The 25,776-nt window shown below is 54.9% G+C and overlaps 10 protein-coding genes across 10 annotated transcripts; 3 read left to right on the top strand and 7 right to left on the bottom strand.

Moving 5' to 3' along the window:
- Positions 1 to 208: 208 nt before the first annotated feature.
- On the bottom strand, positions 209 to 2,373 carry N7474_002138 (uncharacterized protein; the record flags this gene model as incomplete). The annotated part of the gene is made up of 2 exons (XM_057193553.1): positions 209 to 1,663; positions 1,723 to 2,373. The coding sequence occupies 2 exons, from the start codon at positions 2,371 to 2,373 to the stop codon at positions 209 to 211; spliced, it is 2,106 nt and encodes a 701-aa protein (XP_057058506.1).
- Positions 2,374 to 3,097: 724 nt separating this feature from the next.
- On the bottom strand, positions 3,098 to 4,129 carry N7474_002139 (dual specificity protein phosphatase family protein; the record flags this gene model as incomplete). The annotated part of the gene is made up of 1 exon (XM_057193554.1): positions 3,098 to 4,129. The coding sequence occupies one exon, from the start codon at positions 4,127 to 4,129 to the stop codon at positions 3,098 to 3,100; it is 1,032 nt and encodes a 343-aa protein (XP_057058507.1).
- A 1,078-nt stretch (positions 4,130 to 5,207) lies between these two features.
- On the bottom strand, positions 5,208 to 6,111 carry N7474_002140 (putative C2H2 transcription factor; the record flags this gene model as incomplete). Its single annotated transcript, XM_057193555.1, has 2 exons — positions 5,208 to 5,781; positions 5,843 to 6,111. The coding sequence occupies 2 exons, from the start codon at positions 6,109 to 6,111 to the stop codon at positions 5,208 to 5,210; spliced, it is 843 nt and encodes a 280-aa protein (XP_057058508.1).
- Positions 6,112 to 6,994: 883 nt separating this feature from the next.
- On the bottom strand, positions 6,995 to 7,937 carry N7474_002141 (uncharacterized protein; the record flags this gene model as incomplete). The annotated part of the gene is made up of 2 exons (XM_057193556.1): positions 6,995 to 7,683; positions 7,763 to 7,937. 2 exons carry the CDS (start codon positions 7,935 to 7,937, stop codon positions 6,995 to 6,997), a joined length of 864 nt encoding a protein of 287 aa, XP_057058509.1.
- A 629-nt stretch (positions 7,938 to 8,566) lies between these two features.
- N7474_002142 (putative regulator of nonsense transcripts) lies at positions 8,567 to 11,893 on the bottom strand (the record flags this gene model as incomplete). The annotated part of the gene is made up of 2 exons (XM_057193557.1): positions 8,567 to 11,591; positions 11,658 to 11,893. The coding sequence occupies 2 exons, from the start codon at positions 11,891 to 11,893 to the stop codon at positions 8,567 to 8,569; spliced, it is 3,261 nt and encodes a 1,086-aa protein (XP_057058510.1).
- A 469-nt stretch (positions 11,894 to 12,362) lies between these two features.
- Positions 12,363 to 13,300, top strand: N7474_002143 (snoRNA-binding rRNA-processing protein IMP4; the record flags this gene model as incomplete). Its single annotated transcript, XM_057193558.1, has 2 exons — positions 12,363 to 12,368; positions 12,422 to 13,300. The coding sequence occupies 2 exons, from the start codon at positions 12,363 to 12,365 to the stop codon at positions 13,298 to 13,300; spliced, it is 885 nt and encodes a 294-aa protein (XP_057058511.1).
- A 292-nt stretch (positions 13,301 to 13,592) lies between these two features.
- N7474_002144 (BRCT domain protein) lies at positions 13,593 to 14,853 on the bottom strand (the record flags this gene model as incomplete). The annotated part of the gene is made up of 4 exons (XM_057193559.1): positions 13,593 to 14,084; positions 14,150 to 14,248; positions 14,327 to 14,642; positions 14,672 to 14,853. 4 exons carry the CDS (start codon positions 14,851 to 14,853, stop codon positions 13,593 to 13,595), a joined length of 1,089 nt encoding a protein of 362 aa, XP_057058512.1.
- Positions 14,854 to 15,146: 293 nt separating this feature from the next.
- Positions 15,147 to 17,438, bottom strand: N7474_002145 (bifunctional anthranilate synthase/indole-3-glycerol-phosphate synthase; the record flags this gene model as incomplete). Its single annotated transcript, XM_057193560.1, has 1 exon — positions 15,147 to 17,438. One exon carries the CDS (start codon positions 17,436 to 17,438, stop codon positions 15,147 to 15,149), a length of 2,292 nt encoding a protein of 763 aa, XP_057058513.1.
- A 322-nt stretch (positions 17,439 to 17,760) lies between these two features.
- On the top strand, positions 17,761 to 23,378 carry N7474_002146 (nucleoporin; the record flags this gene model as incomplete). The annotated part of the gene is made up of 4 exons (XM_057193561.1): positions 17,761 to 17,828; positions 17,884 to 18,817; positions 18,869 to 21,970; positions 22,020 to 23,378. 4 exons carry the CDS (start codon positions 17,761 to 17,763, stop codon positions 23,376 to 23,378), a joined length of 5,463 nt encoding a protein of 1,820 aa, XP_057058514.1.
- A 391-nt stretch (positions 23,379 to 23,769) lies between these two features.
- On the top strand, positions 23,770 to 25,600 carry N7474_002147 (acyl--CoA ligase; the record flags this gene model as incomplete). The annotated part of the gene is made up of 4 exons (XM_057193562.1): positions 23,770 to 24,824; positions 24,870 to 25,161; positions 25,213 to 25,316; positions 25,369 to 25,600. 4 exons carry the CDS (start codon positions 23,770 to 23,772, stop codon positions 25,598 to 25,600), a joined length of 1,683 nt encoding a protein of 560 aa, XP_057058515.1.
- Positions 25,601 to 25,776: the final 176 nt, after the last annotated feature.

A 25,776-nucleotide genomic window follows, 5' to 3' on the forward strand; every position in this document is an offset into this window, starting at 1 on the left:
AGAAGCAAGTACGTCATCCAGGGAGGAATTTCGTTAGCCCTGTTTGTTGATGTTCTTTGGTTTCATCCGAAACTAGATCATGATGGACGAGAAGGAAAAGAAAGACGCGAGGCGCGGGTATGCGCGTCGGCGCACGGGCCAACGTTAAATGGAATCAGGTTCAGTGCTACAATTACATACAAATGACTCCTAGATCTAAACTAGGTAACTAGATCGACGACGAAGGATCCGAGAGAGAAGCCTCGCTGTCACTGGTGTACTGCGCAGCCATCTCCTTTATGTCCATCTCCTCATTCACCTCCTCCACGTCCATCATCGCCGGGTCTTCGTCGGGGATCACGAACCCCTCGTGAATGAATGCCCAGTCCGCTTCCTCGCAACCCGCAAGATCAGCCCTCATGGTCTCCTGCAGATCTCTCCAGATGGCCTCCTCTCTCACATCTCGTTGGGTGGGGCGTTCCCGATTGGCCATATGAGCAGCCCTCATCGCGCTCGACGGAATATCCTCTGAAGCGGGCCTGTACGGAGCCCGTGATGGAGCCTGTGATCCGGCGACTGGAGGTACGTTGGCGAAGTTCGGTGCCGCAATTCTTTCACTCTCCTCCTTCCGCTGCTGGGATTCGAGCCGGGCCTGCTCGATCTGCTGTCTGTATCGGGCTTGGCCAAGAGCTGGGTTCGCCGCCTTGAGAGACCATCTACCGCCGAGAATCCGCGTCAAGGGCATCTGTGTCGGCGGCGGCAGAGACATGGTGATGGCTCGGCTTAGCTCCTCGAATGTATGACTGTTATCGTACACCTTGGACGGTGTCGCATCAAGACGTGCAGGCGGAGACGACATTTGCGAGCGTTGCGTCCGTGGCCGGATCTTAGCATGTCTCTCTTGCATGTTCTGGATCTGCGCCGCGCCCTGCACTCCAACCTGCAGCCGAACCAGGCCGTCACGGCGGCGCTTGGGGTTGGATCTTGAATATGGTCGCCAGTGTGGAAAGTACCGACCCCAATCCAGCAACGCCTCTGCATCCTCGGGGCGTCGAATCAGGTCTTTGGGGTTGATAGTGCTCTCCAAACCGATCGTGTCGATGAATTCCCTCCGCTCTATGGTGATTTGGTCATTGTGAACACCATTTGCATTGCCATCAGCCTCATCCAAGCCCTTCAGACCCCGAGCCAAATCTTCCTTCCACTCAAACGTCTCCGGCCCAAGACTATCATCCCCCGACTCCCGGAGCACCACCAGGCTATTGCCCCAATCCCCTGCGAACCGGCGCGGGATACCGTGCTGGTGCAGGAACTGCCTGGCGGCCAGGAAATCCGCCGCGCGGCACATCAACAGGTCTGTATGGTAACTTTCGCGCAGGAAGCGCGTCGTCTGGCGAAAGGTCTTGTTGATAATCAGATGCGGCGGCGGACCCGTTCTTTCCAGGATGCTATGGTCGACGCGCAGCAATGCACGCAGCTGCTTGGTCCGCATGGCGCCCAACTGCTTGTTCTCGCGAGCGATCTGCTGGTTGCGTGTGTCCAGGTACGTAGTAAGTTTCTTGCGGTCCTCTGCTCCGAGTCCGAGCTTGCGGGATGTGGTGCGCCAGCAGCCGATTTGGAGGAGGTTCTCGAGGATTTCCACCTGCACGGCTGGGTTCAGGTCGCTCCATTTGGGGTTGCGGGTCTGACAATAACCTGTGATCAGCCTATATCCCATATTGACATGGTAGATTGCATACTTACCTTGGCGAGGAGCACCTCTGATGCATCAACTTGTTCTTCAAGATCACTATCTTCAAAGTCCAAGAGTGGCTCTGGAGGGTAACCATTCTGGCCCACAGTCTCAGGGCTTTTGGCATTGGCACCAGACATAACCGCCATATTCCCCGCATAAACAGCATTCAATGCCGAGTTACTAGCAGCCCGATTATCCACCTCATCCATCGGCACATCCTGCAAGCCGACACCGTTGCAATCAGCCGTGGAAGCGCCATTGCATCTCTCCCCATTCTGGCTCGAGCAGGAGCTCTGCTGTTGCTGTTGCTGTAGCGTCTGCGCCTGTCCCTGCTGCTTCTCCTGGCCATTCGCATGGTTTCCATTTCGTGCCACCCGCGGATCCTTCAGACTCGGAAACGCCGCAGGCTCTAGATTTGGGTTAAACGGAGCGATCCGTGGCACAAGCTGCGAGACGTGATGTCCTCGCGTGCTGCGAGAGTCTGCATCTGGCAGCGAGGAGAATAGCTTGTCACCATCTCCATCTTCGGACTGCGAGCGGGCACTGCGCATGGACTGCAGGACTGCGGCGGTTGGTGTTTCGGTGAAGCTCTCGAAGTCTGCTTCACAGAAGCGCTGCGGGGCGTGGATATGCGCGCGGAGGTTATAGCCGCTGCTCATTGTGGTGGGTTTGAGGAGGTAGATGGATGGGTTATGGTTGTGTGTGGAGGTTGGTGGAAGGGAGGGTGAGTTTAGGTGAGGGTCTGGGACGTGTTTGGATGCATAGTTGTGAAGTTATGGATGCTTTTGAAGAGAGAGTATGTCCAGGTGTGTGTGTATGAGGTAGGGAGAGGGTGGTGGGTTGACGGTGGGATATCAAATGGGAAGACGAGGGGGAAGATGTGGATGTGGATGGCAGACTCAAGGACTCGGGTTCAAGTAGATTTGTAGAGAGGCAGGCAGGAGAGACGGGAAAGGAGATGGGTGCTGTTGAAGGCAGAAACCGAGAGAGAGGTAAATTGATTGAATATCGAAATATCGACCACGCAAGCTAGATCAGCCGGTCACTTGCTGCTATAGAGGATAGACGGCGTCTACACAAACATTACAGAAGCAACTACAATAAGAAAAAGAAGATCCAAAAAAACAGCAGCATGGGTTGGGTATTTCCGTCAAAGGGCTGATTGCCAGCAAAAACAAAAGGTGATAAAGTGATAAAGCTCAACTGCGCCGTTCCCCTTCGACCCGCCGTGCTGAACATGCAATCCCAGTCACTCAGTCAGTAGCAGCTAAAGCAAAGCGCCTGTCGCTATTCGGTAATATATGCAAATGGCTCTGCCTATCTCGCCTCGTTCTTTGAACAAATTCAAAGAAAGAAAGAGAGGGAACTCATCGAATCTCTAATCTAAACCACGCGATCTTGAAACGGCGCGGTAGGCCTGCGCTCCGCAAGGAACTCCTCCTCGCGATCCAGATCCATCTCGCTATCGGCCATTACCTGGTCATCATCATTATCATCATAAATCCTATCCTGGAAACTCCGTTTCTTAGCTAGCGGCATGGGCATGGGCGGGGGCGCGAGATATGTAGGCGCGGCGGCAGAGGGAATCGACGTGCGGCGGGTGTGCTCGACATCGCGCTTGGCGACGAGGATGGACTCGAACGCAACGAGCGTGCGCTTTAGGGTATCTTCAATCGACACGCAGAAGCGGTGCTGCTGGATCATGTGTATGGCATGCGCGGCGTCCATGTTCAGCATGACCATGAGATAAGCAATCACGACGCTGGCAGAGCGTTCGTTGCCCGACTCGCAGAAGACGAGCACTTTCTTTTTCTGCTCTGGTGAAGTGGGGGCTGGTGCGTTGTCGACCCCGGCGAGGTGATCATTGATCCGCCGGATCGCACGCGGAAATGCAGAGATCAGTTCTTGGTTGTCGAGGACATCGACCGTGTCGGCCATGACACCGAGCTCGGCGGCGGCCTTGTCGCCGGACACCAGCCGCGCCTGCGCCGAGTGTCGATTGCGAATCGCCAGCAGCAGAGTAAATCCCTGGGCACGGAGAGTATCGCGCTCGCGCAGACAGGACGACGGGCCTAGCGAGAGGAACGGAAGCACGGGCTGGGCCTCGCGGCGCATCTCGTAGCTCCATTGCGCGTGGTTGAAGCGGCGGGTGAAGCCGTCGAGCTGGGCGCGCTCGAAGAAGCCCGGGCAGATGAATTCGTCATCGGCAAAGGTGTGGGAGGCCGGGTTGAAGACTTTGTTGTCGACCACCACGGTATCCGAGGAGGAGTCGTTGTTGTCGTCCGGGGGAACAAAGTAGCGCACTGCTGAGTTGGACGGATACTTGGGGGCTGCTGTGTACTCATGAGTCCGCACATAGAGGGAGCTCAAGTCTTGCGACGTCGGCGTCTCTTGTTGGGACGGCAATGAAGACATTTTGCTGGTGGGAGGATTTGGTCATGTCATGGCCAGCAAGAAAGTGAGGGGATTCGGAAGGGTTGCGGCGGAAGAGCGCGATGGACATGTCCTCCTCCAGTAGAAAAGGAGCTCGTGGCAATTGCCCACAGCGTCAGCTCGAGCAGGGAGACTGCCTGGGAGGGCTCACTAGGCGAATTGACCCAGCAGAGTGTCCGGGCGAGGAAAAGCAAGTGGAGTTGACGCGCCCATGTTGAGGCAGCTCCGGATTAGGTAAGACGCGGGGAGAGAGCTAACTACCAGTTGGTGACAACAAGAGGACGACCCCCGATGATCATTCTTGTCGATGATTTTGACTCCATGGACCGACTGCAGCTAATGCACGCCATACGCATCATGTGACATCGCGTGCTCTTCGCGCCTGGAACCCTGAGCGGACCAAGTGACTCACGACTCGTATACCTCGGAGTCCCGTCTGGGACAATGAGGCTCAAGACGAGTCGTCCACCTCGGGCAGCCTCGCGCCCGAGTCATGGCAACACGGGAGTCCGTCAGCGGGGACGAAGATAGCTCCGCGAGTATCCGGGCCACGAGATGGGGCTGGATGGTGCCTGATGGTGGCCTGGGGGCCTTGATTACCTACTAACTCGATCCTACGACAGAATAATGCAGGAGTAGACGAGTAACTAGCTTGATTGGAGTACATACAATACAGAAAGCAAAAGCTAACGAACAAATTGAGAGTTCCATTGATAACAAAAACCCGTGAGAGCGACACATACATAATCGTTTCAACAGCAGAGAGAAGAGAAGGGGTGCCACGCGCAAGAAGAACACCGGGGTATATGAGGCGCGAGAACAAGTATGACGACCCCTGTCGGAGAGAGAGAGAGAGAACAAACAGAACACCGCCCGAATCCATTAATATTGTTCACATTGGAAAAAAAGAGATCAAGAAACGCCTTTACGTCAGCCCGGGTCCCCGTCCTTGGTCAATGCTGTGTCAGATTGGAGATTGGAGAGCAATCGTGCCAAGTCTGAATTTCGCTTGGAAAAACAAAACGCCCGCGGGATGCAAATTGTCACATAGCAGTAGAACCTAAACGTGAGAGGCAGCGGCCTGCGCGACGGAGGTGGCCAGAGGTTGCGACACCGGCTGCGACACGGGCTCGGGCTGAGGCATGGCCTGCTGGAGACCGGAGACGATGCGCTCCAGCTCCTCCAGGCGACGATCCTTCTCCTGGACTTCGCGGCGCAACCGCTTCAGCTCGTTGTGCAAATCGACGCCGTTCTCATCCGTCTCAGGCAGCCCCGGGTGTCCGTCGGGGGAGTGCTTCCGCTTGATGCCGGCGGCGTTTGGCAGAGACGCGGCGCGCACGCCCTCGAGATCGTTGCCGCGCTCCCACGGCATGTCGACGACGATGGACCCATCGTCTGGGTGCATGTGGCGGCGACGGAGGTGCTCGCGCAGGTTCTCTTGACGCGTAAATCCATTGCCAGCGCTGCGGTTGCAGTCGGCGTACGGGCACATCAGCGGCTTCTTGGCATCCGTGTTCTTCTTGTGCACCTCGCGCTGGTGGCGCAGGAGGCCGCCGGAGTAGGTGAAGCCCTGGATCTTGTCGCAGCCGGGCTCAAAGCATTTGTAGGGGCGGTCGTGTTTGTCCATGTGTTTACTGTTATGGATGGTTAGTCTGTGGACATCTTCGACGCGACGGGAGAGGGATCACAACTCACTTCCATTCACATGGGCGGCGGAAGGTCGGAGGCGAGGTTTGGCAGTCTGGGTGGTCGCAGTAGATCTGGCCCTCGGGGTTCTTGGGGGGATCTCTGGCTCGCCGGACGGAGAGGCGCGGGCGCGTCCCTTCCATATAGCTCAGGGGAGCTTGGTCGTTCATTCTGGCGATGGGGGAAAGGGAGTCTGGCAAGGCGGCTAGGACAGAGGCAGCAGTGGCTCCGTTGGGACCCTCACTTCGTGGACTAGGATAGTCAGAGCCGTCTCCCATATCGCGATGGTCGACCCCACCAACTAACTGTGATGGAATGAATGAGATACCGCGACGACGCGTCGGGATTCACCAACAACACAGACGCAGACGGTGGAGGATAAAAAGAAAGGGCGGGCAGAGAGCGTTGGTCAAGTTAATACCTAACAAACTCGGGTTTGGTGGTGGTGGACGACGTGGGTGGATGGTGAGTAGATCGACCGACGATGGTGCCCGAAATCTGAGGAATGAAAAAAAGATGCCTAAGGGCTGCCTGAGTTTTTATAATCGTTTGCGTTCGAGCACGTGACTAAGTGGCGCAGTGTTCTGCGTTGTTCTGCCGGGCACTCCGTTGCAAAATTTTTACCAGGGACTAGACTTGTTGGACTAGACTTGATTTATACTATGGATCTCTCGGCCCTACCGAGTGCCCATGATGATTAGGTACGCGTTATAAGGGAGTCCAGAGGCGCAGTGACTCATAGTGAGCTGACCAAACCTGTCGGTGATGTTTCTGCCAAAGTCCGATAGGCAGCCATTAATAATCCTAGTCGGACAGGCCATAGTAACCGGTAGTTACTGGTTACTTACAGGTCAGTAGAGTAGTAATCAGAGACCCATGACTGATGGCAAACTCATGCCTTTGCCACACCGCCACAGTTACAGTCACCTGACTTGCCGCTGATTAATCGTTGACGACCCAATCGGGCAGCCCTCGATACATTGAATGTTCAGGCTGCCATGAATCGGAGCTGGACGATCCCGTTTCTGCAGGTGAAAAGACTTCTTCACTCCACATTTACATTGATCGACAGCCATTCAGTCGTCATCCCGAGGCCCCTTCCAGGGCGGTGCACGCTATTCATAGAAATATATCCTGGAACTATATCCTTTGAAACCCAAATCAGGTCCCTAACCGATCCAGCACCCACCGGATCTCCGCCGCTACCACATCCGGACGCACGAGGTGGACATTGTGTCCACAGTCGGGGATACGCACCAGATGCGTACGCGATGACAGCCGCAGCTGTTCCTCCGTCAGCTCCTGATCAATGCCCTCCCACCGATCCAGTAGATCCCGAAACGCGCCCTGCTGCTCGGGAGTCCCATTACCCATTGCCACACCCGTAGCATAGACCCGTTCGTACTCGCTGGCGCTATTACACCGAATCACACCCAGCGGCCGGGACCCCATGGCCCTCCGCTGAAACTGGTTCTTCTCCGCCAGCGTCTGACAAACCTCCACCAACGAACTCGTCTCCTGCAGCGCGGCACCCCCGGCGCCGCGCGAGATATCAATCGCCCGCTGCCGCCACTGCTCTCTCGAGAGGACCGACTGGTCCCGCAACCCGGTCACCGTCGCCCAGCGCAGCTCCCCCACGACAGCCGTGATATCCGGATCCGGGACCCGGAAGTAATCACACGTTCGCTCCGTCGCGGCCTCGCTCAGTACCATCCCCGCCACATCCTCGGGATAGGCGTGCAGGTACTCGCGGGCCACGATGCCGCCGTACGAATGCGCCACCAGGACCAGTGGCGGGGCGAGCCCGATGCGCTGGAGTAGGCTGTGGAGGTCTTGCGCGGCGCTCACCGCTGTTACGCGGTAGGGTGCGCTTTCGCTGTGGCCTAGGCCGGACCGGTCGTAGAGCAGGATGCGGCTGTGGGTTGCTACGAGGGGGCTCCACGGCGACGTGGGAGGATGCCACGTCTCCGGCGCCGGTGAGGATGATCACGAGTGGGTCTTTGGGGTTGTGTCGCTGGCCGCTGAGGTGGATGTGTAGCCTGTGGGTGCCGATGGAGATCAGCGAGGAGCCGGTGTACGTGGTCCAGTCTGGGGGTGGAGTCATGGTGATTATAAGAAGTAGTTAGGGAGAATATGGGAGTTGTTGAGGTGGGGTAGGTAATACGGGGAGAATGGTTTTACTGGAGAGAAAACAACATCAAAAAAGACTCTCGATTGATTTGCTCGCGATAACCGATATAGCTAGGCATCTAAGTGGATAGATGGGGAGGCTATCGGATAATCGAGGGCAAGGGGACAGGATACATTCTGGACTGCGGCCCAGGAGAGATAGATGCTACCGGACTCACAGGGACTGGAAATCGGTAATGGTGATTCAGACAATGAGCAGAACACTGGATGACAATCACCATCCTCATCCGGCCTGACGACCGGGCCCCGTGAGAATGTAATGGTGACAATGATGAGGTGTTGGACCAAAAGATACTGTCACTCCGGACGGAGGTAGCAAAGTCCTGCTCAAGGACTCGAGGAAACCACAAGGCTCTCCGAAAAGCCCGGCATCGATGCGTAAACCTCACTTGCGGTGAGGGAGGAAGACACCGACGGGACACTCGGGCGTCGAAAGAGCCCTGGCATCTCAAGCGAACAAGCGAACCTTTGCTTCTCCGAATGATAGACAAGTCGGCCTGTTGGAGGCCGTCCTGGAAATCCGTGGGACGTGGGTAGATTCACTCAGTCGTAATTACCCCCAACTTGACTGGCAAAGGCTGTGGAAACGCTGCGGGCGTCGTCATCGTCGTGAGGATTGTGGCCGGAAGCGCCCCGAGTCACGCGAATGCTGGCGGAGCTGCCTCCAAAGATGCTGTTGCTGTCAGGAACACCTGGCCGGTAGGGCTCGCGACCACCGGATTCCACATAACGCTTCAGACGATCGGATTGGCTGAGACTGGTCTGCTTGCTCATGTCGTTGATGCTCAAGCCACCGAGGCTGACACCACCCTGATCAACACTTCTTCCATCAACGATGCTGCCGGTGATATCGGACTCGGTGGCAGCCACGGACTCGCCAGCCACACTCGGAGCGCCCTTAGCCCGGTTACCGTTGGCACGGCGACCTCCAGAGATCGAGGGCCATGGCTCGGAGAAATTCTGGAACATCGGGGGATATCCAGAGGGAAGGCCGACGCCGCCCAGGGCGGAGGAAGAATGGACGGAAGAAACATCATCGGGGATATAGCCGACCACAGAACCAGAGTCATGGTACTCATTGCGCTGGCCATTGCGACCATTCATGGTGCCGCTATTGAGGTTGGAGGCCTGGCTGAAGGACGTCTGGAAGCGCTGGGGTCCTCGGTAGGCTTGCTTCGGTCGGCTGAACTGGATCAGGGACTCCTGGAGATTGGACAGGGGCCCCTCCACAAGGCAGTGCCGCTCCTTAAAGTGCTGCAAGAGGAAGTTCCACAAGGGGTGCTTGGACAACACTTTCGGGTTACCGAGAATAACCAGACCGAATCTCGCTCGAGTAAGAGCCACGTTGAGACGACGCGGGTCACTCAAGAAACCAATACCTTGGTGGTCATTCGAACGCACACAGGATAGAATGATGTAGTCCTTCTCACGGCCCTGGAAGGCATCGACCGAGGCCACCTCGATTTCCTTGTAGTGCTCCTTCTTGAAAGTGCCGGTCGCCTGCATAGAACTGACGATGTAGCTCCGCTGGCCCTCGTAAGGAGTGATGATACCGATGTCTCTAGGCTGCACACCGGCCTTGAAGAAGCGGGTGACAATCTTCTCGACATTGGTGGCTTCGGTGCGGTTGAGATACGAGGTTCCGGAGGCCGAGATCTCTTCGTTGCCCAGGTTCGACCAGAACATCATGGGATCATCGATGATAGGCCAGGGGAAGTCGACGTCACGACGCACACGGTCGGCGATCGTGATCCCGTTCTGCAGCGAGCCCTCGTAGAACATGTTTGATGGGAACTCGGAAAGACACGGGTGCATACGATACTGGACGTTCAAGCGGATGGGCGAGCAGCCGAGAATGACCAGTCGCTCGAAGAGAGATTGGTTGAGACCAGCTTTGGCTGCCTTCTTGTTCATGATGACCGGCCCAAGCTGCTGGTGATCACCAACCAGAACAACTTGCTTGCAGCCCAGAACCAACGGAATCATACACTCGGGCTCCGCAGATTGAGTCGACTCGTCAATCAAGACCGTCCGGAAGTTGGATTTGGCGAGGCGAGGATCACCTGCACCAACGCAAGTGCAACAGATAACATCCGCGTTGGTCAAGATCTCACGCTCAGCAGCCCGCGTGAGCTGCTTCAGGCGCTTTTCATCCTGGCTGGACAGTTCGCCCAACTCCGACTTCAGCTGATTGAGTTTCACCAGCTCGATGTTGCTATCGTTCATGCGAACCTGCTCGTGCAGAGAAAGGAAACCGACCGGAGACTCCACATCCTCGCGAGACTTGGCAGTCACTCGCACCGTTTTGAGACCCGTCTTGTGAATGCGCTCGCAGAGCTGGTCAACTGCGACGTTGGACGGCGCGCACACAAGCACTTGGCCCCCGTTAAGTTTGGCAAGGTGGTAGATGATCGTGGCAGACGTGACAGTTTTGCCGGTACCAGGAGGGCCCTGGATCAGACTCAACGGCCGTTGCAGTACACTCTTGACTGCGTTGATTTGACTGCCATTGAGATCGGGAAGACCAGGGACGCTGAACTTCTTGGGGATCTGGGTCTTCATCGGGGCCGCTGCGACCTCATGTCCCAAAAGACGGTGGAAAATGTAGCCCGAAACACTCATCTCGTCCACCGCAAAGGTCTTCATGGCAAGTTGCATACGGTCAAAAGAGGTGGACTTCCAGACGTAGTCGGCAGTGAAGTTATGCGTGCACTCTGTGGGGACCGACTTGTGGTCGCCCTTGGAACGCAATTCAATGGTGACCTCGTCGGACTGGTTGTTCGGGATTTTGATCACATAGCCCACTCCTTCCCACTTGGAGCGCAATTCACCGGTGTACTTGAGGCGCATTTCATCACCAACTGCCAGTTTAACGTCGCCAAGCTCAAGCTTCGGGAGCACAAAACCTGCGAGGTGCTTGTTGTTCAGACCAAGGTCCCAGCGCACAATCAACCCATCCTGGGATTGGGATTCCTTCAACTTCCGGTCATAATCAGCCTCGATCTTGACGAGAGGACCGAAGATGTTTTGGTATTGGAAGGCGTCATCATAGCGCAAGAGGACCGGCGCGGGCTCATCATCGACCGCGGTGGCCTTCTCGAGGTCTTCCAAGGTAGCTTGCGAGTTCTCTTTCCACATTTCCTCCAGCTTCGCGATCACCTGAGGGCTCAGGTGACGGGCCCGAAGCTGTTCTTGGTCGGAGGGGGCAGCCACAAGCCAGTGAAGGAATGATCGATCTTCGATCAGCGGTTGCCAGCGGGAAGTGTCCCAGTTCATGTCTTTAGACGATGTGATAGCCGCACACGGCTGTCGGCATAAAAGGACGACCACAGTATCGGACTTGGCCGGAATAAAACCGAGAAGGAACACATTTTTGGTGCCACAGTTGTAGCATTCGAGGATCGTGTCGCCCAGCGAGGATGCTGGATGCAACTGCACCTCCTTGTGGCGAGCTCGGACAAGATGGTTCACAATATGCGAGGAGGATGTATTGCCACGGGCGCTGCAGAACCACTTGCTGCAGGACAAGCATTTGACGACGCTGCTAGGGTTATGGATACCACAGTACCTATAATAGGGGTGTTAGTAACATGAAATGAATGACAGCTCAAAGGAGTAGAAGAGGTAGACGTACGCGCAGGCGTGAACTGGAAGCTCTTTCTCCTCATCCGCACTCCCCTCGCCATGTTGGTGTCCATTGACCGGTGCACCGAGTGTACTCTCTAGGTCATCGTCTTCAAGGATATCTGATCCCTCATCTTCGTCGTCATGTCGTCGCGGCCGCGGACGTCCCAGAGCACTCGCATTGACATGATCCAGATCGGCCATGGTGGAGGCATCATCGCGCAGCCCCGGACGGAAGTCCTCCATGATGCGGGCTTTCTGGAAGGTGGGAGGACGCAACCAAGAGAACCGAGCAAGCTGCAAGAGCGAAGTGTAATCAAGAATGAACTGAAAGGGCAGGTTCAAATCGAAACAAAAGAGCGTGTAGGACAATCCGGCCGTCCTAAGTGTTGCGCAAGACCCGCCGTCAAAGCCTGTGGTTGTGCGTGCCTGAGGGGTAAAAGAACGGGGAGTCTAGGAACCGTGCAGAACAAAGTCAGTTGAGAAGGGTGAAAGAGACCAAGAGAACATCAGGAACATACCACCAGCACAGCACAGTCTCTCAGTTGAGGTTGGCTGGGATGGGATGGCAAAAAGCCTCCGCATCCAATCTTTGGGTTATCGCTGCCCACTACGGTGGACTACATGTACCAACTGCGCAGTCCGATAAAAAAAAGTTGCAACTAACCTTGTTCGACGATCAACCCAACAACACATAAGACACAAACACACCACAATGCTGGTATGTGCATACCATAATGATGATAACAAATCCAATCACTAACTCCTGAACAGCGCCGTCAAACCCGTGAGCGCCGTGATTATCTCTACCGGAGAGCCCTGCTGCTCCGCGATGCCTCTATCGCCGAAAAACGAGCCCAGCTCAAGGCCGCTCTGGCCTCGGGCAAGCCCTTGGATCCCTCGATCGCGGATGACAAAGCTCTTCGCGAGGACTTCAAATACGATGAATCAAAAGAGAGCAAGGACTCGGAGATGGTAGACGTCGACGACGAATACGCTCTGACATCCGGCCTCATCGACCCTCGCCCGCTGGTTACCACCTCCCGTTCTCCCTCTGCTCGTCTCGGCGCATTCGCCAAAGAAATCCGTCTTCTCCTTCCAACCTCCATCCGTCTCAACCGTGGTAACCTCGTTCTTCCGGACCTGGTCTCCAGCGCCAACTCCGCCGCGCTGACCGACATGCTCCTGCTGCATGAGCACCGTGGTACCCCGACCGCTCTCACCATCTCCCACATGCCCCATGGTCCCACTGCCAGCTTTTCATTGCATAACGTGGTTCTGCGCGCCGATATCCCCAACGCCGCGCGCGGGACTGTCTCGGAGAGCTATCCGCATTTGATTTTCGAAGGGTTCAAGACCAAACTCGGTGCTCGTGTGGTTCAGATCTTGAAACATCTGTTCCCACCACGGGAACCGGGCAAGCTTGGCAATCGGGTGGTGAGCTTTGTGAACAAAGAGGATAGCATTGAGGTGCGGCATCACGTCTTTGTCAAGACGGGGTACCGGAATGTCGAGCTGGCGGAAGTCGGGCCGCGCATGACCATGCGTCTGTTTGAAATCCGCGGCGGTTCGTTGGAGAAGGGATCAAGTGGTGATGTGGAGTGGGCGCTCACCCAGTACACGAGGACCAGTCGAAAGAAGGAATATCTTTGATTGAATTCGCATCATGGTGTCAGTTGCGGGCTTTGCATGAAGGACATGATTCATGTCGATTGGCGTACTGGGGTATTACGGACTCTTAGACGGTGTTTTTCTGATTTTTTGTACCTAACCCTTGTCTCTATACATAGCCTGTGGGAAGGAGGCCTGTATCCAATTATTCTCAGGATACAAAAGCCTCCAAGTGTGAAATTCAAAAGCAAAAGCAAAAGCAAAATCAAAATCAACTTCTCCAAAGATCTCCAGAATCTCGGTTCAGACCGTCAACCACGTAAAGTCTGTATCCTCACTCATCGTAAATGGCGCCGTCCAAAGACATGCCGTTCTCATCATCAAACTCCATTCCCCAATCCCCATCCCTATAGCCGTAGATCGATCCCTGCTCTTCGTCGCTGCTCTCTGACCGTGAATCCACGGAGACAATGCCCTGGCCCTCCTGCGAAGCCCACCTGTCACCACCTGGCTGAGCATCTGCCTGAAGAGCAATCGGCTTCATAAGCCAGTTCATGAGCATGGAACCCTTCACCTCCAAGTGGTACCAGCCCTGATGCGAAGGCAAAACATTGTCCTCGGAGTCTGTTTTGGGCGGTGGCATGAGGCCATTCTCTCTTTCTTCCCATTCTTTGCCCGTCTGAGTCTTGAAGAACATCTTGAATGTCGTCGTGGCGATGTCCAGCTTGCTTTTCGGAGGAGCCAGGGTTTCCACCCTCGAAATACCGATTCGGGAGTACTTGACGTACGTCGAGTAGGTGTGTGGCTTGGCGTCCGTCTCGAAGAGCTGTTGGGTAGATATTTGGTTTAGTACTTGTTTCATTCATAGCTGAGGTAGTTAGCGGGACGTACCTGTATGAGATACTTTTCCGTGTACTGCGGTGGTGGACCTTGCCGAAGGAGAGTTGCCCGCCAGGTCTCTCCAGTGTCTGGATCCACGTAGGGGTGACTCTTGACTTTATAATCGAGTTAGTAACTATATGTCGCGTTCGGATGTAACCACACAGAGAGAAATGCAGACATACTTACTCTTGGAAGTACCGTTCTTGTTGACCGTGAATGGGTCGACTGTTTTGAGAAGTATATATGAGTAAAGACTCCTTGCGGAGCAGAGCCACACATCAACCAACCTTTGGGACGTTTGCTTTGATTTTGAAGCTGATCCGCCTTCCTCTTGCCCTTCTTCGGAATCTTTTCTGCCTTCAAGATATTCGCCAGCAGATATGCACGCTCATTTCTGGGCCGCTTGGACTTGCTAAGTAGGGAATCTTCTAGCCAGTCGAACGTGACAATTTTGACCTTGTTGAGATTCTTGGCTTCCAGAACTGTTGGTTTTATGTCAGTACTAGGAAGCTGAAAGAGACAAAAACGAACGTACCGGCTGGCGCGTCCTTGAGAAAAGCCTCCTTGGTCGTGATCAAGTGCGTCACGCCGGTGTGCATCGCTTTCGAGTATTGTCCGCCGTTGTTCCGGATCCATTGAGGGATCTTTTCGCCGTTCCCATCCTCGAATCGGCCTGTTGAGCAGGCATAAATACCTTCGAAGGACTTCCCCATGTTGGCGTGGGGGCGGTGGGTGGTCCGGAAAGAGTTTGGCTCGCAGAGCAGAGATGAGAACGAAGGAAAATATTGACGGATAAGAAGTCAGTCAGAAGAAGGCAGTGATTAGGGAACAAGGGGAGATGTGGCAGCCCGGTGTGGTTGTCTGTAGGAAAGAATAAGATGGCTAGATCAGAAGGGATCAGAGGTGTGGAAGTATTCAAAGCTTGATTGAATTCTAGATGAGCTTGAGAACGGCGTTTGGAACATGGGAAATATCAACTAAAATAACACAAGTAGAGGAAGGTAAATCACTGCCGGACACTTTTCGCTGCCTTGATAAAAGCCCGGATCTTATCCAGATCCTGGGAACCGTCCGTCGATTCCACGCCTGAGCTGACATCCAAGCCCACCACCTTATGGCCCGACTGGCCCAGCTTCTTCACTGTATCCACCACATTCTCCGGATTCAACCCACCCGCCAAAACCACCCGCAGCCCTTCATCGCTATCGAGAACCTGCTGAACCCCAGATTTTTCCAATAGCTGACCCGATCCGCCGGCCCCGGAATCCAATAATGGAAGAGTGTGATATGCTCGGCGAGCAATTCCAATATCCCCTGGCGCGAACTTGCGGATGACAGGCACTGGAATCAAACTGGCCCACTCCAGAGGCTCTGAGCCGTGTAGTTGCACTACATCGAGACCCAGTTTCTGCTGCTGAGCAAGGACGTAGGAGAGTGGCTGATTCATGAACACGCCCACAAGAAGCGCGCGGGAAGGATGGCGCAAGACCTCCGTAGAATGATCGAACCATTCCGACGGGGTTGCTTTCGAAACTTGCTGGGACAGCTCGCTCGCTTGGACGTTGGGACGAGAAGTGGACTTGACCGCCTGAGCAATTTGTAGTGCCACATCATCGGGGACACACCGTGACCGGCCTTGAACTTGGATAATGCCAATCAGATCAGCACCAGCCTGGATGGCGGCTTTGGCGGCTTCTGCAGACCGAGTGCCGCAGATCTTGACCAAAGGCACGACAGAGGATGCTGGCGTAGACTTTTGCTTCGACCCTCCCAGGAGCTCCGCCACAAAGGCAGAGGTGTCGGGTGCGCGCATCAGTGCCTCTCCGACCAGAATAGCCTTGACCCCCTCCTTCTGGTAGGCTTCCACATCCTTAGGGCCCGAAATGCCGCTGAGAGCGCACACAATAGTGCTCTCGGGGACTTGATCCATCAGACGACTTGTGGTGCCCAGATCGACCTCAAAGCTCGTCAAATCTCGGTTGTTGACGCCGATCACTTCGGATCCCAACTCGACCGCAATCTTCATCTCCTCGGGAGTGTTGACCTCAACAAGAGGCTCCATTCCGAGACTCTGCGAGTAGCGGTATAACCTCGTAAGAAGTTCAACGCTGAGCATCTTGACGATCAGCAGGACGGTGTCGGCTCCAGCCAACCGCGCCTCCAAGATTTGATACTCATCAAAAACGAACTCCTTCCGCAAGATCGCAGGCCTGTTGGTCAGTCCCTCCAAGCTTTGGCGAACGGCGCGCAGATCATCGATGGTGCCCTTGAACCATTCGGGCTCTGTGAGGACGGAGATGACGCTAGCGCCGGCTTTGGCATACTCTCGTGCCTGGGCGGGAGCACACACATCGGCCGCAATAATACCCTTTGAAGGCGAGGCTCGCTTGATCTCGGCCATGAGGGAGAGAGGGTAGTCCGACTGTCTCAAGCGAGCAGGGAATGAGACTTGCGGGGGGGCGATGTTGAGGTCGTATGCGGCCTGCAATGCTTCCGGCCGTAGTGCTGGGACTTTCTTCTGCTCGGCCACTGCAACCTTGCGATGGGCGTAGATTTTCTCCAAGATCGACATCTTCTTGTCCACCGGTGCCGGGACCGGAGTCGCAGCGGTTGTCTTTCCTCCCTTGTTCTCTTTCCAAGTGCCGGCAGTCAGCTCGAGGAAGTTTCTGAACATCTTTCGCCCGTATTCCGTTAGGATACTTTCCGGGTGGAACTGAACGCCCTCCACGGCCAGTTCTTTGTGCCGGACACCCATGATCACGCTGTTGCCACTACCATTTTCCAGATCTGCCCACGAGGAGACTTCAATGCAGTCGGGAATTGTGGAATGGGTTCCGGCCAAGGAGTGGTACCGCGTCACCGAGAGGGAGGTCGGCAATCCCTCGTAGACACCCTTGGAGTCATGCTTCAGAACCGAGGTCTTGCCGTGCAGGATCTCACCCGTCACATCAACCTTGCCACCAAACGACTCAATGATACATTGTTGGCCCATACACACCCCGAAGATGGGGATCTTGCCCTTGAAATGTTGAATTGCGGCGTTACTGATGCCGGCGTCGGTGGCGGGATGGCCGGGACCGGGACTGATGACCAGCTGGGTGGGCTTCTTTGCGACCAGATCCTCGACGGTGACCTCGTCATTGCGGTAGACGGTCACGGTGGCGCCCTCGAGTACGAGATATTGGTAGACATTCCAGGTGAAGGAGTCGTAGTTGTCAATGAGGACGACATTGGAGGCGCTGTCCCGCTTGGCGGCCCTGGTGGGCTGGTGGGGGGAGTGGTCGACGAGGTCCGCCATGGTGAGAAAAGAGGTGAGGTGAATAGGTAGGGAAGGAGAGCAGGTAGTCCTGTCCCTCTGATGGTTCTCTTCTTCTTCACCTGACTGGGTGACTCAATGCAACGCTCTTGCTGTCTTTGTCTTTTGGCTCCACTCCATAAATTCCCACTCACCGCCTGCCGCTCGTTCCTGCCTTGTTGACGCGGTGAATGAATTTCTGTCGAGAGCTCCTTCCTTCTGCCCCCATCGCCCGCGCAGTCACTCCAGCACTCCTGCCCCGTTCATTATCGTTGCAGTCGCTTCCTTCCCTGTCCTGTCTATGATGCTCTGATCGTCTGGCCAAATGGCTCCCGTCCCGGAGGCCTATTTCCCGTCCCTGGACAAGTGCTTCGCCGGGGACGACCAGCTCTTGTACGCGCGCAGTCTATTGGTCTCTTGCAATGAAGGAGATGCTAACTCTAGACAGGTCCTGGCGAAGAGCCTTCCTCTATACGATTGATCCCGAGGCGCACACCGACGATGGCGGTAATCTCTACGCCTTTCTGTCACACCCCGAGAGCATCCACCTTCTTTCGCAAAGCCTCAATCCTTTCTCCCCTCCCTCCGCGAAAACCAAATCCGAATTCGATTCCAAGACCGCCGCGATCCATGTCGAGACCAACAATCCAGGTGCTTTTAACCTGCAAGAGATCAAGGCGGACGCGCTCTGGCTGAGCCAGAAAGCTGGCATTGATGAAATCACCGCTCTCCGGATCGCAGTCCTCGAATGGCAAAACCGGCCATCGACGCGCCTCACCACCAGCTTCTCCACCGAAGAGGCGACGAGTTTGCAAAGCGCAGCGGGGACCGACAACTTCAGGGTCTCGCTGGCTGGCCCGAATCTGGCCGAGATCTTGAAGCGAACAGTGCGCGGAGATAGCGATTCATCATTCAATACGGAGGAAAACCGGCGTCTGCGCCTGCGGAGCCTTTATCTCTTGGAAAGAAGCCATGTGGTGAAAACCTTCCGCAAACTACTCGTCCAGTCCTTGCAAGATGACATTTCAGACGAGCTAGCCAGCCGCGGAGATGATCGCAGAATTGCCTTGTGCAACTTGGGCTCTACCATTTTTAACGACAAATCCACCGGCGACGGTTTGGGTCAATTCCTCCAAGAATGCATCAATTCCGTACGCTCTCGACTTTCGGATTTGGAAGGAGATGGTGGTTGGCTCGGGGCGGCTGAGAGTAGCGAAGAGACGGAGGATATATGGAGGACGACCCTGGTGGAGGAGATTGTCCACATCCTTCAGATCATCTTTCACAAGCTTCAGGCTTCGATCGAGATTCCCAGCGCGGACCTTGTCCTATCGTGGCTTCGCCTCATGGCTGATTACAGCTTTTTGGAGCCGTTACAGGTGGTAAGTTTGAACATTGTATGAAATCTACTCAGGCTAACTAACATCTTATAGCCGTGTCAACAACCAGTGGAAGTGCTGCTGCCACTTCAGGCTTTTGCGTCGCTCACAACCTTGAGTTTCCTCAAGCTTCCTCTTGCTATTCCTTCGATTATCAACAGGACGCATTCGCCGCAGGCATCCTCAGCCAAGACACCTTACTTTCTTTGTAAAGAGAAAATTTCTCAAATAAATGAGATCCTGCTAGGTGCGTGCGAGGATTCAAGCACTGCAAGCCCTGCGGCCTTTGCATGGGGCCTGATCCTACACACGATGAGAGAACTGGCGCTCAATGACAAGGAGACTCGAGAAATGGAGCAGTTCCGGAGCGCCGTGGACTCCTTTCAGTCCAAGACACAAAATTCGGGTCTCTCTCGAGGATCGGAGCAATCGCTCTACGAAGATTTGCTTGACTGTGCTCGCACACCGAATCACACTGTTGATGACGCCATTCCAATCTTGACATCTGATGCGGTGAAAGAGTCGGCCTTCAATGCCATCGGCACACTGGCCACCAAGGCTGGCTCTATGTCTGCGATTGATGACTGTCTGTCCGATCGGTGGGTCCGTTTAGCCCTTCTTGATCTTATTCGCGTGGGAATCGTGTATTTGGACTATTCCCCGGAGATCGTGGAGTCTGTACTGGCGATCCTGACGGGTACTCCTGAACAATTGTCATGGAACCTACCATGTGACCTAGGACCTGCCAGCGACCCCAGAGTTGTCTTTTTCAAGGATGATCTTCTGATGGACAGCATTTTCCGCGTTGCCCGGTCTCGATTCCCATACGAGACTCTTCCATTCTTGAAACTCTGCCGAGCGCTCATCAGCGAACACTCGCTCAACAGGGACGGACTGCCCGAGGTCCTTGAGGAACTGGAGAACATGGACACTTTCACGCAGATCGTCGCGCCAACCTTCTCAAGCTACAAGACAATCCGCGAAGACGAGAACGCCAACCTCGTATCCCTGATGCAACCTCTGCCGATGTTTGAGTCTGCCTCTCGAAACCGTCTTCTCGAAAATGGAACCAGTAACGCCCTGATTGTGAGCGGCTCGTCCGAGATTCCGACGGCCACAATTGGCCAGGTGATCTCTGAGTCGAAACCAGCGGTCATCATGTGGCAACACCGGTATTCGTGCTTGAGCTTTCTGGGCAGCTGGCTAGAAGGATGGAGCGAGAGCGGTGGGGGCTCCTCTGAATGGATTGATGAATCTGGCACCGAGATTATTGGGCTTCTGGCGGAGTTGGTGGCCAATGCCAACGACCAGACGACACCAAACTCCCCTGGATCAAGCGCCAAGAGGATCCTCGAAATGGCCAGTGACGGGCTTTCCCAACAGGGCGACATCATCTCCGTGGTCTTTGACATTTTTGAACGCAATATCCAGAATATCGGAGCCCGCGGAGAACTAGGCAAGGCTCTTGACCCGCTCATGGCGTGCCTCCGGTTTATCAAGGAAGTGTTGAAGATCCTGCCCAATCGAGTGTGGCCTTTCCTTGGCCGCAGCAGTTTCGTTGGAACCGACGGGAAAGGTGGTGTGATGACAGCCATCATCTCTGCGATCGAAATACCCGCAGGCGAGTATCCGTTCCTTTTGAGCTGCGTCGGTCTATTCCAGGCTATTGTCGATGATGCGGCATCTCGTGCAGTATTGCGAAGAAGCCCCAACAGTGTTTCCAGCAAGTCAACAATTGCCTCCGACTGGAGCGCCGGCATCCCTTCGCACGTCATGAGGACCATTTTATTGAACCTTCTTCGGACAATGGTCGAGATCTTCAACAGCAATGGGAACTGGAGGTTCAATTTTTCCGAGCAGCGATTCAAGATCAACTCAACGCTCGCCACGACTTTTGAACGGATCCTGTACTACGCCTATGGCACCAATGATGCCGCGAAGTTGGATGCAAAGGTGACTGGTGTATTCTCTGCCTCTGCCGAGTACATTTTGGATATGCTGCGACCCAGGTCGACTGCCGACCTTCCTTTCAACCCAATCCTTCGACTGGTCTCGGATGGCCTCCAAACACCACCTACCCTCCACCTCAGATATCTCACTCTGGTTGAAGACCAGGTCACGTCAACCCTGCAGCTGTGCATCAAACTTGTGCAGGCAGCACAGCTTGCAGAGCAGGCCGGCTCACTCCTAGAAGAACAGCTTTTTAAAGCAGCACCAGTTCTCACCAAACTTTATGCCCTGCATGATGCCTACAGACTACCGGTGGTGTCATTGCTCGAGATTTTGATCACCAGTGCGGCGGCTAATTCGGACAATGAGCCCCCATCTCTTGTGGGCCATCTCGGCGCCGAATCCTCCTGTCTGTTTCTCGATGTACTCGCTCAACTCGACAAGCCACTTAGTGACCAGGCTCTTCTGCTTTCAGTTTGGCATTTACTGTCTACCTTTGTCAGCAAGCGCCAGCAGTGGTTGGCTGTATTTATTCTCACGGGAGCATCTCCCCGTCAATCTCTGAAGAAATCGGACACACCGGGCACTCCGAGTATGCGCAGCGCTCCCTTCCTGCGGATGGCGCTGGATAAGCTCTCAAACATTGACCAGCTCGAGCCACAAGCAGCGTTGGCTCTACTTGAGTTTGTCTCTCGCGCCCAAGAAAACTGGCCCTGGGCCACTCCGCAGTTGAGAAACCACCCTCATTTCTTCACTGGTATCGTGAGCTACGTCTCGAAACTGAAGATCTCCTCCTTGCCCGTTATGGACCAAATCTTCGCGACACGGATTGCTGCTGTTGTTGCTGACCTTTGCGCCGTCTACCTCCACGCTGCCAAGGAAGCGAATGATCGCAGCTTTGTTAAGACTTTGATCCCGCTGGTGTCATGGTATGCGAAGGACGCCGTCGAAGTTTCTGCTTACAACGCCTCGTTGCACGCCAACCTGAAGAAGAATTTCGAGATGCGATACTCCGGGTGCAAGATTTTTGACTTTAAGAGAACGCCACTGGCACCTCAAGCTCTGGGGCGAGATTACTATTACGACCTTGATCTGGGAGAGAAGCTACTGTCCTACGACTTTGCCTGGGCCGGAAGCCGGAACCGAGGCTTTTCCGAGGAGTTTGAGCGGGCCAACATCAATCTGTCTCTCGTTGAGGCACAGGTGGTAAGTCTTTTTTTCGGTCTCTTTAGTATATATCTAACACCCCAAACAGAGCCTTCTAAACAGCTGGAAGTTCTTCGCCATTGAGCATTGTGCGGACTTTATGCCGGATCGCGAAATACAGAAGTCGATGGCGGTGGTTGCGCAAAATTGTCTCGAGGCCAATACACGAAGCGTGCCACCGGAAGCAATCTTCGAGAGGATCCAGCAGGTGCGGGTTGACTTTGCCCAGGCTTTGCTCCAACGCTTGGTTGAAGTGGAAGCCCGAGGCGCGGAGGTTTTCAGGTTGCTTGAAGCCGTGTGGAAAGCACTGCGCAGCCGGCACCCAACATTTGAAGATGCCTTGGTCAATGATGACACCGAGTTCCACCGATCTCTCTTGAACGTACTATTCCTCGCCCTCCAGTTCCACCTTGATGGACCCGGCCGTTCGGCACCGGAGACCCTTAGCAAGAAGGCCGAGATTTCATCCGATTTGACTTTGATCATTGAAGTCGTCAAGGTTGCCGTGGCACAGGGCTTCAGGACCCTGACCACGTATTTGCATGAACAACCGGAGAAATGCTTGCCGAAAGACTTTGCTATCATCACCGCCATCCTTCAAACCTGCTTGCAGGTTAAGAATGCTGACCGGCTTTACGAGCACATCGTATTCCACATCGAGGACAACGACACCGCGCGACATGCTACGACATTATTCTCATGGGCCGACCAACTGGCCGTTGCGGGAGATCCCATCTACGGAGAACTCAGCGTTTCGGTTCTTGTCAAACTATCCACACTCCCCATGCTCGCCGAGCACCTTGCCGTTGAAGCAGTGTTGATGAAATTGTCAACTTGTCGCCTCGCGAACGGCCTCCGCCAGCCCAAGGGATTCGGCCCCTTTGACCCAGTGCCACGACTCTACGCCATCTGGACTGGAGGGTTCCTGCCCCTGTGCCTCAACCTGTTGTACAATGTCATTCGCACCGCGCCAGAAGTGGCCGCTTTCCTCAACCAGTTTGAAGGCCAATTGACCCGTTCGGCTGAGGCATTCTCCACGGGACACGGCTCTGCCTCCAAAGCTTCCGCAACGCGGTGGATCTGTTTGAGCATGGCCTCCGAGGCATACTCCCTGGCCCTCATTTCGTTCATTCTCGATCGGTTCCGCGAAGCCGGAGCGAGTGCGGGGGTGGATGCGCAGTCGATCCAGGATCTCAAGTGGGACAAAGCGCATGTCAAGGACGATATTGAAGAGCTGCTCGGACGCCGACCGGCCTTGCGCGCGCGTATCGCCGCTACGAGTGACAAGGAGGTAGAATGGTCTCGACAGAAGCCCCTTGATGCCAACTCGGGGGCCGAAAACCGGCTGGAAGAGAAGATCGTGAGCGAGCTAAAAGCCACGATGGCTTGTCTGGGAGGCGAGGAGTAGATAGTATAGAGCGAGCTGGGATCAGATCCAATTCAATAATGATTGTCTAGTACAGGGTACAGCTATGTGAACCGCCGTAAGAGTCAAACGAAGGTGAAATAATGCCGATCCGTCCTTGAGCTGATCGGGTCACCCTTCGCCTCTGTCACGTTGCAAGTTCAGAAATTAGTCTAGAGTGAAGTGATGTTTCGAATTTGATGGTGAGATTGGCTTAATCCCGAGGCAACCAAATCAACAAGCCTACCTCGGTGTTTACCCACGGGATTGATTAACCGACAATGCGGGGAAATATGAACAACGGAGTTATGCATTATTATTAAAGGCAAAAGTACCCAAGTTCAATCTCACTCTTCCGTCTGACACGTTTTCATCACCTATCTTATCCCTCAACATGCCTTACAAGTCCCGGTGGCGCCTCGACGTGCCGAACGCGCACCTTGCGACGCTGCTACTAACGTCTCCAACGGCTGAGCTCTCCAAGACCCACCGATGCTTCCTGGAAGCGGCCCGCCCGGACACGCATTACTTTACCACGCATTCCTTCCGGCTATGGAGCCAGAGATTTGCCTTAGGACTGCAAAAGTCCGGTCTCCGCCGAGGCGACCGCGTCCTGATGTTCTCGGGCAATGACCTGTTCTTCCCCGTCGTGTTCATGGGCATCATCATGGCCGGTGGCATCTTCTCAGGCGCTAATCCGACCTACGTCGCCCGCGAGTTGGCCTACCAGCTCCAGGACAGCGGGGCAACCTACCTGATCTGCGCACGAGCTAGCCTAGACACTGGGCTTGAGGCTGCGCAGTTGACAGGCATGGGCCGGGACCGGGTGTTTGTGTTCGACGACACCCTCTACGATGGCCGCGGCGTCGGCGAGAAGGGCTGTCAGCACTGGGGCGAGCTTGTAGCGTCCCCAGAGGAAGCACAGGGTTTCGCATGGGAGGAGCTGTCCACGCCCGAGCTAGCAGATACCGTTCTCGCACTCAATTACTCCAGCGGCACGACCGGGAGGCCGAAAGGTGTTGAGATCACGCACAAGAACTACGTCGCAAACTTGCTACAGTACACACACTTGGCCAGGCTCAACCCGGACTACGAGGCGAAGCTAGCCCGCGCCCGCTGGCTATGCTTCCTTCCATTATATCACGCGTACTCTCAGAACGTGAATATCGGTGCGGCCTTATACCGGAACACCCCGGTTTATATCATGCCCAAGTTCGATTTCATCAAGATGCTAGAGTATACGCAGAAGTATCGCATCTCGGACCTCATACTCGTGCCCCCGGTGGTCGTTGCTCTAGCCAAACACCCTGCTGTGAAAGATTATGATCTTAGCAGTGTCGAGGGTATGGGGAGTGGCGCTGCGCCATTGGCGAGGGAGGTTTGTGAGGAGGTGGAAGCTCTGTGGCCGCCGGGCAAGATCAATATCAAGCAAGGTTGGGGCATGACTGAGTAAGTCTTTTCATGTAATTACCGCCGCTAGACTAACGATAACAGAACGACCTGTTCTATCTTGGGATGGGATCCCACGGAGAAGAGTTTCTCGGCTTCTGTCGGAGAGCTGAACGCCAACTGTGAAGCCAAGATTATGGCCGAAGACGGAGTGACGGAGATTATGGACAGGAATAAACGTGGTGAGCTATGGGTGCGTGGCCAGAATATCATGAAAGGATATTGGCGTAATCCCGAGGCAACCAAATCAACCAAGACAGAGGATGGGTGGCTCAAGACGGGCGATATTGCCTTTGTCGACGACCAGGGCAAATTTCATGTTGTCGATCGGATGAAGGTGAGCGAGCATTCTCGTCTCTTTTGAATTCACAGAACTAATAAAAACCAGGAGCTTATCAAAGTGAAGGGGAACCAGGTTGCCCCCGCGGAGTTAGAGGGGATACTTCTGGAACACCCGAAGGTGGCTGACGCCGCAGTGATCGGAGTTGCCATGTAAGAAGACCGCCCTTTCACCGCTTGATGCATGGCTAACTGTGGAATATAGCAACAACGACGAGTCGCCCCGGGCCTACATTGTGCTCAAGCCGGGTCAGGTCGCCACAGCGGAGGACATCGTGCGTTTTATGGATGGCAAAGTCTCAGCCTTCAAGCGGATCACCGGCGGGGTACGCTTCGTCGAGTCGATCCCAAAAAACCCATCTGGTAAGGTTTTGCGCAAGACGCTGCGAGAACAGGCCAAAGAGGAGCTGAAGGAGAAACCGGCATCCAAACTGTAATTAGAGCTGGACATGACGCATTTTTGCCTTGCCTGATTTGCCTTAAAGAAATACATACATACAAATGCTTTGGCGATCCCTCGCGGGGACCGTCCCACCGGGAGACCAAATCATTGCATTAGCCGAGAGGATTTGACTTAGCGCGAGCTCCGGGTCCACCGCCAGCTGTAGGCAGC

The sequence above is a fragment of the Penicillium riverlandense genome (genome assembly GCF_028828495.1).
Source record: "Penicillium riverlandense strain IBT 135883 chromosome Unknown utg000001l_segment0_segment0, whole genome shotgun sequence".
Taxonomy (NCBI): domain Eukaryota; kingdom Fungi; phylum Ascomycota; class Eurotiomycetes; order Eurotiales; family Aspergillaceae; genus Penicillium; species Penicillium riverlandense.